Source organism: Entamoeba histolytica, genomic scaffold, assembly GCF_000208925.1.
Source record: "Entamoeba histolytica HM-1:IMSS scf_1104750518875 genomic scaffold, whole genome shotgun sequence".
NCBI classification, from domain to species: domain Eukaryota; phylum Evosea; order Mastigamoebida; family Endamoebidae; genus Entamoeba; species Entamoeba histolytica.
In genome coordinates, this window is record NW_001915192.1 from 2,426 (window position 1) to 13,794 (window position 11,369).

The 11,369-nt window shown below is 26.3% G+C and overlaps 4 protein-coding genes across 4 annotated transcripts, besides 3 other annotated features; 2 read left to right on the forward strand and 2 right to left on the reverse strand.

The window, feature by feature from the left end:
• Positions 1-450: 450 nt before the first annotated feature.
• Positions 451-1,037: a repeat region.
• A 382-nt stretch (positions 1,038-1,419) lies between these two features.
• Positions 1,420-1,641, forward strand: EHI_171750 (cysteine synthase 2, putative; the record flags this gene model as incomplete). Its single annotated transcript, XM_648014.1, has 1 exon — positions 1,420-1,641. One exon carries the CDS (start codon positions 1,420-1,422, stop codon positions 1,639-1,641), a length of 222 nt encoding a protein of 73 aa, XP_653106.1.
• An 81-nt stretch (positions 1,642-1,722) lies between these two features.
• Positions 1,723-4,206, reverse strand: EHI_171760 (uncharacterized protein; the record flags this gene model as incomplete). Its single annotated transcript, XM_648018.2, has 1 exon — positions 1,723-4,206. The coding sequence occupies one exon, from the start codon at positions 4,204-4,206 to the stop codon at positions 1,723-1,725; it is 2,484 nt and encodes an 827-aa protein (XP_653110.2).
• A 999-nt stretch (positions 4,207-5,205) lies between these two features.
• EHI_171770 (uncharacterized protein) lies at positions 5,206-5,940 on the forward strand (the record flags this gene model as incomplete). Its single annotated transcript, XM_648020.1, has 1 exon — positions 5,206-5,940. One exon carries the CDS (start codon positions 5,206-5,208, stop codon positions 5,938-5,940), a length of 735 nt encoding a protein of 244 aa, XP_653112.1.
• Positions 5,941-5,988: 48 nt separating this feature from the next.
• Positions 5,989-9,235: a repeat region.
• Positions 9,189-9,678: a repeat region.
• A 37-nt stretch (positions 9,679-9,715) lies between these two features.
• Positions 9,716-11,038, reverse strand: EHI_171780 (glycosyltransferase, putative; the record flags this gene model as incomplete). Its single annotated transcript, XM_648021.2, has 1 exon — positions 9,716-11,038. The coding sequence occupies one exon, from the start codon at positions 11,036-11,038 to the stop codon at positions 9,716-9,718; it is 1,323 nt and encodes a 440-aa protein (XP_653113.2).
• Between the last annotated feature and the right edge of the window lie 331 nt (positions 11,039-11,369).

Here is an 11,369-nt window from a genome sequence, read left to right on the forward strand (position 1 = left end):
TCTATTTGTTTATCCTTCCCTTATATCCTTTCTCTTATTATCCTATGTGTCAAATTAATTATTCTCTTCTCTCATTTCTTACTTCATTATTATACATACTCGACTTCATCTTACTCTCACCGTATATTCTTTTGACTTATTCCTCATCTTATTATATGGAAAAAACTATTGTGTGACGGCATTCTTCTTTTTTATCAAAAAACCTTTCTTGAAGCTAAAAAGAACAAATAACTCATTTCAATGAGACTTGAGTAGAGTAGAGTAGAAAGAAAAAGAAATTATTCATTAAATTTACTTTGTGAAAAAAAGTAATTAATTACTTTAATCTTTATATTATTAAAATTATTATTCTTCTGTATCTTTTTTTCAATGAAACATACTTAGTTTCATTCGTCTTGAAATTCTTTCTTGCTTCTTTTATTCCTTTTTTTTTCTTGTACTTTTGAGATAAAAGGTGACACATCTGAAACACCACATACAGACACTAATACAATTCATGCCTTGACTCTCTCTATTGATGTCTTGATGATAATGCATTTGGATTAGAAATGTATTAGATAACATTACAAATAGTACAACAATTTATTAATGTAGAGTATTACTTATTGTACTATAAGAAATGATATTTATTACTAAAGAAAATTATAAATATACGAATGTATTAACCAGTGGAAAAGGTTCTACTTAAATGTGGTTAAGACTAAAAAGAAAATTAAACATAATAATATAGTGGGAATGAAATGCTTTCTTCTCTCTTTCATAAAATAAAGAAAAAAGGAAAAAGAAATTCATTAAAATTAAAGCAGAAAATAAACAAAAGGTTAAAAAGAAGGAATAAGCAGAAGAAGTTTGAAAAACCTTAATAGGAAAAAATAAAACAAAGAAGTGCTTTTCTCATACTCTTAGAAAAACCCAAAGAATAAATTAAACAAAAAGATTGTTCTTTTAAAAAAAACAGAGAAGAGATGTGATTAGTCTCCTCTAAGCTAGGAAGAATATATGAAAAATCTATTAACACTTAATTAAGTAATTTTTATTTAACTTAGAGATGTTTATTTTAACTTATTGACTTAAAATATATTAAACATATGTTATTTTTTAATTTGTTATTTAGTTATAACAAAATTTATATTGAGAAGGTTAATTTCACAACTCATTCACAAAAAGTTCATTTTTTAGTATTGATAAGTGATAAAAATAAAAGTTTTATCGTAAATATATGAATAACCTTAAAGATTTATTTGGTTTTAACAAATCATTTCAAAGTTTGTACTGGATGTAGTTGGAATAAAGCAATTATTTTAAACCTTTAGTTTAACTTATCAAAAATTCTCGTATAAATGATTTACAAAGTTATTTAGCTAACTTTTATTTTTGTTATAAAAGTGTTGAATTGTTGTTACACAAGATTCATGGAAAATGGCAAGAGCAGTAGTTAAATATGATGGAATTATGTGTGGAATGTCAAGTGGTGCAGCAATTTTAGCAGGATTAAAAGAAGCAGAAAAACCAGAAAATGAAGGAAAAACAATAGTTATTATTGTACCATCATGTGGAGAACGATATTTGTCAACAGACTTATATAAGATTAAAGATGAAGGTACAAAAATACAAATTCTTGATTCATTATTGAATGAATAATTTGAATTGAACTCTTCTTTTTTAAACTTAAAATGTTTTTTTTAAATAAAAAGTCACTTTATATTTTTTTCTCTTCTTCTTTCATTGAATATGTAAATATCTTGTTATGCTTTGTAACATCTTCTTGCATTCATTATCACTACACACTTCTTTCATCGTTCCTATCAATTTTGGTATATTCCCATTATTCATTTCTCCTATAAACTCAGGTGATTTTATTGCACTTTGATTATGTATAATATCATATATTGTATTGGGTATATAATTAATTAATTGTGGCATTTTACTGAAGAATTTATCACTTACTGATATGTATATTAATTGAATTGTAATTTTAACAAATGGAATTACATCATCAATAACATAATTCTGATATATTGTAGAATATACATAAAATGCTGCTGTACGAAGTTCACTTACGGCTCTAATTATTTCATCTTCTTCTTCACTTTGTACTGTATTTACTCCACTCAATATTTCAACAACAGTTGGAACTGCTATCTGACTTTCTTTAGGACATGTTGCTATGATGTCTCCAATAACTTGGATAATCCCTGTTTTATCCCCAAACGTTAAATATGGCTTTTTAAATATTCGGAGAATCAACTCTAAATAATTCCTTGCATATTGTTCAAACTCTTTTTGTATTGTTATACTAATATCACCTACAAGTTCACATAACAATTTGTATATATTTGGTGGTAATTCCGTATTTAACCATTCTACAGTTTTTGGAATTAATGGAAGACAATACGGTGCAAAGCTTGCTTCAAGTGAATAACACAATGATCCTATTAACATCAACGATGGTTCTGGTGTCATTGAAAATGCCTTAATTGCAATGCCAAATAATGAATCACAGATTGGTTTATTTGAAAGTAATGTTGAAATCACTTCATTTCCTGATGTTCCATTCTTTGTTGCACTTACACAACTATCTAAGAATAAGATAGAATAACCTAAAAGATCTGATGAATTAAATAATTGTGTAGACATACAATCACTTAAAATAAATCGAATAATTGTAATTGCCATTTCACCAGAGCAGCAACCTCTTACAACATTTCCTGAAGCAGTTAAATAAGATGTACATTCAGAAATGGATGTATTTCTCATAGACTCATCAAGGAATGTTCTAATAATAGAAGTAACAGCTTCTCCATTTAAAAATAATTTACAATTAACACCAGTTTGAGGATCACAAATTGTTGAGAAGAATGAACTAACAGCTTTCTTTACAATAGGACAATCTTTAAACATAGAGAATACATTTGAAGCATGAATTTTAAGGAAATCATCAAACATCTTTGGATAGTGTTTAATACATTTAATAATACAATAAATCACAGTAGCTCTATTTAATGGAACAGGGTCATTAAATAAATTAACAATTTGATTAACATGTTGACGTAAAAGAGTGATTGGGTCATCATTTGGAACAACCAAACAAGCAAAAGTACTAAGAGCTTGGAACCTAATTTTCCAATCTGGGTTAGTGTATAATGAAAGAATTTGAGGAGACAATGAAACAAGTAATCCAGATCCAACACTTACACTTAAATCATAAAGTGTGTCTTGGGCAATAAATGATAAATCATTCTCATCAATATCATCATTTGGGTCATCAACAAATGAAATTATATGAATGATAAGATTCTTTAATTCATCAATAACACTAATAACTATCTTTAATGGAGGATTATTTGGATAATGATCATTATATCTACGTTCATTAGAAGCAACAGTTCTCCAAAGATGAAGAACAGTTTTTTGTAAATCTTCTATTTCAATACTCATTGGTTGTTTCAAAATATCAGAAGTAACTTCCATAATAGTCTTACCTATTTCTGAGAAATATTCAATGTATAACTCAGTAAAAGTAGAAATTGCTTGGAATCCTTTTGTCTTAATTGCAGGATGATTATGTTTTACTGCAGTAAGAAGAACTTCAAGAATTTTTTTACGTTCTGTTGGGTTAGACATAATTTTTTCAAAAGAAATCATGTTTTCAAAAATAGTTAATGCAGATATACAATGGTCAAAACTTTTAGTTAATGATGAAATACAAAGGTTTTCTACTTGTTCAATAAAAGGGGCAAATGGAATGAATGGAATATCTTCAGTAATAAAACCAATTGTCTTTAATTTAGCAACACTACCATCTGTTAATAAAAATGGCATTAACTCAGGCCATTGTCCTTGAGGCAAATCAAGATTTGCTAAATTAGAAATAATGTTTCCTCCAATAAGAATAATATTATTATCTTGTTCTGAGAGTAAAGAACATACAGTCTTTCTTATTATCATTTTTGTATCATTACTAATTTCGTTCCATATTTTTAAAGATTGTGCTTTATGAGAACCTTTTATTGGGAATAAATTTTTGAATAGAATACCGGCTGATTGTCTGATATTAGTTGGGAGAGTTGCTGTAGATAATATTTGAATTAATGAAACGATGTATTGTGAGAAATCGGTATTTTGAAATGATGTTAATTGTGCTTCAGCTTGTTGTCTGAGTGATGGGTTTTGAGTGGCTGCAATTACTTGAATCAATTGTTCCATAGTGAATAATAGTTAAAAAGTTCAAACTTAATTTAATTTAAATATAATAAAATAAACTAAAGGGTTGTGTTTGCCCTCTAATATTCCACGTCATTTCCTTATCAATTTTTTTCTTCTGTTAAAAACTTTTTCTATCAACTTTGAAAAATCCTCAATTATTTCAAGGGTTGAAAAAATGTTCATTTACCTTTTTATTAAAATGTTGTGATATATAACATTAAAAATAATAAAAACATTATTTATAGATATTGAGAATAATCTCATAAATCAGAAGATTAATATGATGAATGAAATTCCTGTTGCACAACCGATCCCACAACAACTTTTACACATAGAAAATATGAGTGCTAGTTCTTCTGTATTAACTCCTTCTTCTTTTTCATTAAAAATTGATCAATTTGTCCCTAATCAACAAAAGTCTTTTTTACAAGGAGCATGTCCACCTCCAAGTGGTGTTCCAATACCTTTTGACTCTGTTGATTTTGAACACTTTCATGCAGATTTTTCATCGCCAAATTGTCCTGATGAAAACCAGTTAAGTGAAGGAAGTGAAGAAGATACTTTTGATTATAAATTATAACTGTATGATTATTACTGATTATTTTAGGTGTTTTTCTTTAAAATTTCGTTTATAAATTTGTTTCAAGGTTATATTATTTTTCATTTACCTTTATTAATTTAATAATCTTTTTATTAAATACAAGTTTAATCTTAATAAATATTATAATATTTCTTGCCTTTTTTATCTTAACTTTTGTTAATCATTTGTTTATTGGATTTTTCTTAATGTTATGTCTTATAAAAAAATAATGCCATTGTTGTAATACTGAACGTCATATAATATTAAAGAAAATATAGAATAATTATCAGTAACACAAACTTATTAATGTTTATATTATTCATTACTTCTTTAAGGTAAAAACATGTTTCTCTTTTAATAAGGAAATATGATAAAAAAACAAAAACTTAAAAAAAGAATTAAAATTTATTTGAGGTAAAATGAGTTATTTTATCATTAGTATCGAACAACCAGATAAGTCTTATGCTGTTGCACGAATAGAAGAAGGGGTTATTCGTATTACAAAAGACAAAAATTGTATGCCATCAATATTTGAATTAGAACGTGTAGTTGAACCTGACAATGGGTTTAAATTAAAAGGAGATGGGGAGTATTATTATAGATGTAAACACGGACCTTTAATTCCATGTCCACAAGAAGTAGGTGATGTTTTTGAATATTCGTTTGAAAATAAAATACTTAAAATCAAAAGACCTGATGAAGAATATGTTTGTGTATTTAGAGAAGGGGTATTAATGGCAGATCAAGTTCTTCGTGTCAATTGGGATATTACTATTCCTACAATCAAAGTTGGAGGATGTATATTTTATTTTTTTGTTTCTTCAATTGTTGGAAGTAGGTTAGTTACCTCATTATTTTTATCACCAATTAGTGCACAGTCAAATATTTGTATTCGTCAAGGTGGATATGGAAAAGAAATTATTTGTTGTATGGAACATAATGAAACAATAGATAAAAAATTTTATGTTTCTCGCAATGGAAATCATTTAATTGTTTCAATACTCAAAGAAAAAGCAGAGTTATTCTTAATTAAAAATAATGTTCCATATATTTATTATGAAGATAAAACTCTTCCATTAATTGCTGGTGATCAATCTGTAAAAGGATATCAAGTAACATTCCCAACAACATTCATAAATTTTCATCCACTTTAAATTCATTTTTCATTTAACAAAATTTCTCTTTTTAAATAATTGGTTTAATAATAAGCAATTAACTAAGTATAAATAGAACTAGTTTCTATTCTTCCTGCATTAGGGGAGACTAATCCCAATGAGTCTTCATCTTCAAGCAGCTCTATGGAGTGTGTTTGGTTGTGATTGAAGCATTATTCCATAACATCTATAATGTTTTTAATTACAAGGTTTTTAATTTCTTTCTCCATGTCAATTTCAATTTTTAATTCTTTGATTAATTTATTACTTTCTTTATTCATTAATCCATTGATTGAGATTACTACTGGAATTATTTTGACTTCTTTTAACTTTTCTATTTTCATTAGCCTATTCTTTAATTCATTAGTCTTATTTCTTTTCTTCCAATATTCTCCATTAGTATTGTGATAAGCCACAATAGTCATATCAAATAATAGACCAGTTTGATTCTTTTTATCTATTACATATGTCTGGTATTTTGTGATATTGTCCATCACTTTTAAACATTATTTGTTTGTTCCATATCATATTGATGTCTTTATATTTGAATATTGTTTCATATGGTGGTTTTTTATATTGTTTATTTCATGTATATTTTCTTATTAATCAATATTATAATACCAATATTGTCATATTTCTCCATTTGTGATTTTTTATGATAAATACAAGATAGTAGGATGTGTTCTACTGTTGCTATCTTGTCTTTACAAAGTGTTGCGTATTTCAATCTTTCATTTTTCATTATTTTTGATTTTCTATACCCACAAAATATTGCTCCATCTTGCATTTTAGTTAATTGTAGGAATGCATTCTTTTTAATATTGATGGATTTCCATGCTTTCATTGTAGTAGTTTTATCTACTCATTTTGATTCGAACCATCTTCTAAAATATCCATTTATTTGATGACACTTCCATTTTTTTGATGTATTTATCATTAATTTTTTTATTTCTACTACTACTTCTTTTTCTTTTTTCTTTTCTATCCCTTCATTTATTATTTCTTCTATCTTTGTTTCTGGGATTTTATGACCTAGGGCTTTTTTAATTCTATTCCATATTCCTTTCTTACTGTACCATCTATCTAATATATTATTTCCAATTTCACTTTCTCTGGTACAGTAGTACATCACTGTTCTAATTAATTCAATAACATATTCGTCCCTTATATTTATTAATCCTTCACCCATTTCTTCTATAATGACATATAACCTATCTTTGGAGTTTCCGGCACCAATGTATTTTGCCTTTCTTATTTATTTTCTTATCTCCAAATCAATTTTATCTATGTCAGTTATTTTCCAATTTACAGCTGATACTGAATATCTGAAGATATTGATTACTTCAGTGTTTATTCTAGTAATATATCTTCTATTACTACTTTCATCAGTGTTTATTTCTTCCATCTTCTGATTCATTTTTTCTTTGATGGTTTTACAATTGAAGGTGTCATCAATTTCGTCGGACTGCCATATTCCTAAGTATTTATACAAGTCATCATATTCAACTACAAGATGTTTTGCATTCCATTTGGTATTTCTTTAATGTTTTTTAATACCATTCCTGACTTTTTCTCATTCATTTCCATCCCTATTCCACTTATTATTTCTTTAATTTCATTGTGGATTATTCCCATTTCTTCATTACTTTCTGTCATTATTCTCAAATCATCCATAAATAACGTGTGATTTGTTTTTGGGAATTTCTCTTCGATGAATTGAGAAATTACATTCATCTGAATGATGAAGAGTAGATTTGATAATGAATCACCTTGTAAAATTCCTCTATTTAATTTAATACATCATAGATATTCATTAAATTTATAACCGATGAATATCTTCAATCTAGTCATTATACTTTCAATAATGTCAATGATGACTCCATCATAATTAAAATATTTTAATGATTCAATTACCCATTCGTGGTTAACAATGTCATATGTTTTCTTAATGTCATAATATGACTCATCATATTTTGGGTATTTCTCTTCTTTCTGCTTTAACATATAACTATTTATTATTCATTCTTTAGCAGCTAAAGATTGTAATTTACATTCCAATTGGTTTCTACTGATTTTAAATGATTCACAATTCATGTTAAGTCTTCTGTGAATCTTTTCTTTTAATAATGGAGGTAAATACTTTCATAATTACATTTGTACAACTGATATGACGATAATTAGTGACGTCATTCCTATCTCCTCCTTTGTGGATTAATAAAGTTCTTCCACTTACCATGTCTAATGGGATGTTTTCAGGGAAGTTCAACCATTCATTGAAGATACTGAGAATGATTTCTCTTGATGATGACATCCTTTTCAAATAATACCCATATATAGTGTCTATTCCTGGTGCTTTCCAGTTACTTATTTTCATTATACTTATATTTAATTCATTTATTGTTATTATGACATTATCATAATTTCTATATCTTTCATTCCACAAGATGATTTGTTTTATTTTCCATTTTTCTTTATTTAATATCACCTGTGTTTCATATAACGATTTCCAATATTCTAAAGTAATATCGTTATTTTTGTATATTTCATTTTTTGGGTCTTTCTTCCTTATTTTAATTTTCTTGTTAGAATCAAACATGATTTTATTTGTATTGATTCTGACCCTTTCTTCCTTATTAAATTTAATTCTTTCTTTTATCATAGTCATCATATATTTTAGGTATTTTATTCTTTCTAGTGATTTGACTTTTATTCCTTCTTCATCATATTCATTTAATTTCATGATGCACTTTATTCTGTACCATTTTCTTCCCTTGACCAAATCTTCTAGTCTATTAATTTTCTTTAGGATTTCTTTTATTTCATCAAATTTATCTCTTATTATTTTATTTTGGAGATAGAGGTGCATAATCATTGAAATCCTCTTCATATCGTCTTGCAGATCCTGCATTCTGCTTCCTGACCATATCAATCTATTATTAATTTCCATTATTAATTCATCAGTTTCTTTTCTTTGAAAGTAGTAATTAATGTTAGTACATTTTTCTATTTTCATTTCTTTTATTTTATTGATGAGAATGTTAAGGTATTCTTCATCAATTTCTGTAGAGTTATTCTTTAATATGAAGTTTTTTATTATTGAATTACACTCTACTCTTCCTTCCATTATATCATTTACTTTCATTTTAATGTATTGTTTAGTGCTTTCTTTTATTTAATATGATATTTTAATATATTTAATATATTCTTTTTCATTATTGACATTGATATTTGTCACTTTTATTATACTTTCTATTTATTCCCAATCTTTTGTTTTTTTCTTTAATTTCTTCTTTGATTCTTTCATTTATCTTTTTCTTTTTGATTGAATATACTTCTTGAAGAATATCATACTATCTTTTTCTTTTATCTTCTTACTTCTTTAGTATTTCTTCATACTCTCCTTTTCCCATTCACTTGTTATTCTTTTTATTCTTCTTTGTATATCACTTATTGCTAGTCATTTATGTTTGTTAATTGTATAATCTTTATTATTATTGTATTTTCCTTGTTTTTATTTGTTTTTCTTTATATCTTTCGTCTTATAATCCCTTTTCCCTTGGCTATAGTTTACTTTTATTATTATTATTTCTTTTCCATTTATTGTTAGTGACATTCATTATTTTATTGTATGACATTGGATTTCTATATTTTGTGTGTTTTTCTTTACAATACACATTGATATTACAAAATAACCATGGTATTAAAATTTGTTGTATTTCCTTCATTGGAAAAGTATCTTAATAAGATAAACAAAAATTAGATAAATAAAATTCAGTTATTTTACTTTTTCAAATGGTGAAGGTACTGGATATCTTTTTTCTAATTGTTTTATTGCAAAATCTATTTCTTTGTCAACAATACGTTTTCCTTTAGTAAACGCGTCATTAATACAAATACAATAAGGCTCTAAATAATCAATATTCTTAAATAACATCATATTGTTTAATCTTTTTTCTGTTAATTTATCAAAATAAAACCAATCTGCTTCAGGCTGAACTTTTCCTGTTTGGTTATGTAAATGATATAGAAAATGTGCATATGGAACATTCATTGATCTATCATTTCTAACTTTTGAATCTCTTGTAAAATTGTATTGTCGCTCAAATGTATTTTCTAATTTTTGTAATACACTTTTTTGTAGGAAATAACAGTTATGAGATAAGTATGGGTGTGGAGTTGCTTTAGGTTCATTGAAAACATTATTTAATAAAATGTTAGTAAATGCAAGACTTCTATCCCAAACAATTTTTTTCATTCTTTTTCTATTTGGACATTGAAATTTAGGGTGTGTAAATAAACGTAATTCATTCTTATTAAACCACACTGATGGTGGTGCATTTCTCGATAATAACATGTCATCATTTAAATAAACAAAACATTCAGATAAATCTGGTATTCTATGTATAACACTTTCAATTGCATCACTATTAAATGTTGGGATATTTTTTTTATCAAAGACTTGCCTATGAGAAACTATTTCCAATGAATAATTTCCTGAAACAATTTTAAACGACTTTAAATCATTTGGTTGTTGAAGAAAAGAAGGCACTTGGTCACTAGTTAATATATGGTACTTTTTAATATATGGGGCATACATATAAACACTTCTAATAGAATATAATAAAGTCTGGTAATCTCTATAAAAACTAGGTTTAATTTTGTTATTGAACTGTTTGTACTGATATAACCATTGTGGGTCACTTCCATTTACCCATAACCAAACAACATCAATTCTACCATTACAAATTTCAGGTATTTCCCAATTAATAGGGTCAGTAGAATTAATAGGTGGTTTAGTTAACGTTTTATAATGTTTTGAGGCAGAAGGTTTCAACTGAGCAAATTGCCTAAGTAGACTTTCATCTGCATCATTCTTTTTATCATTATTACCACAACACATACTTTCATTTTCTCCAGCGACATTTATTTTTTCAACTGTTTCATTAAACTTATCTAACTCTTTTGAATTATTGGAGTTGTTATTAGGATAAACACTTTCAATATCAAACTCCTTATTTAAAAAAGAAGGTACAAAGTTATTGTCTTTCTCTATCAAAATGTGGTGTGGAGTAATTTCATCAGTCCGAATAAAAGACATCTTTCCCTTGGAACAAGCAAATTGAATAATGACTGTAATAAAAATAAGAATAAATAATAAAGAAATGCATTGAGAGTAAAAAAGAAGTGATCGACAAGCACGATGCATTAAATGATTTTTTCAAAAAAAAAAAAGAAGAAATATTTTATAAAAATTAAAACTAAGAAAAAAAAAGGAATAAAAGAAGCAAGAAAGAATTTCAAGACGAATGAAACTAAGTATGTTTCATTGAAAAAAAGATACAGAAGAATAATAATTTTAATAATATAAAGATTAAAGTAATTAATTACTTTTTTTCACAAAGTAAATTTAATGAATAATTTCTTTTTCT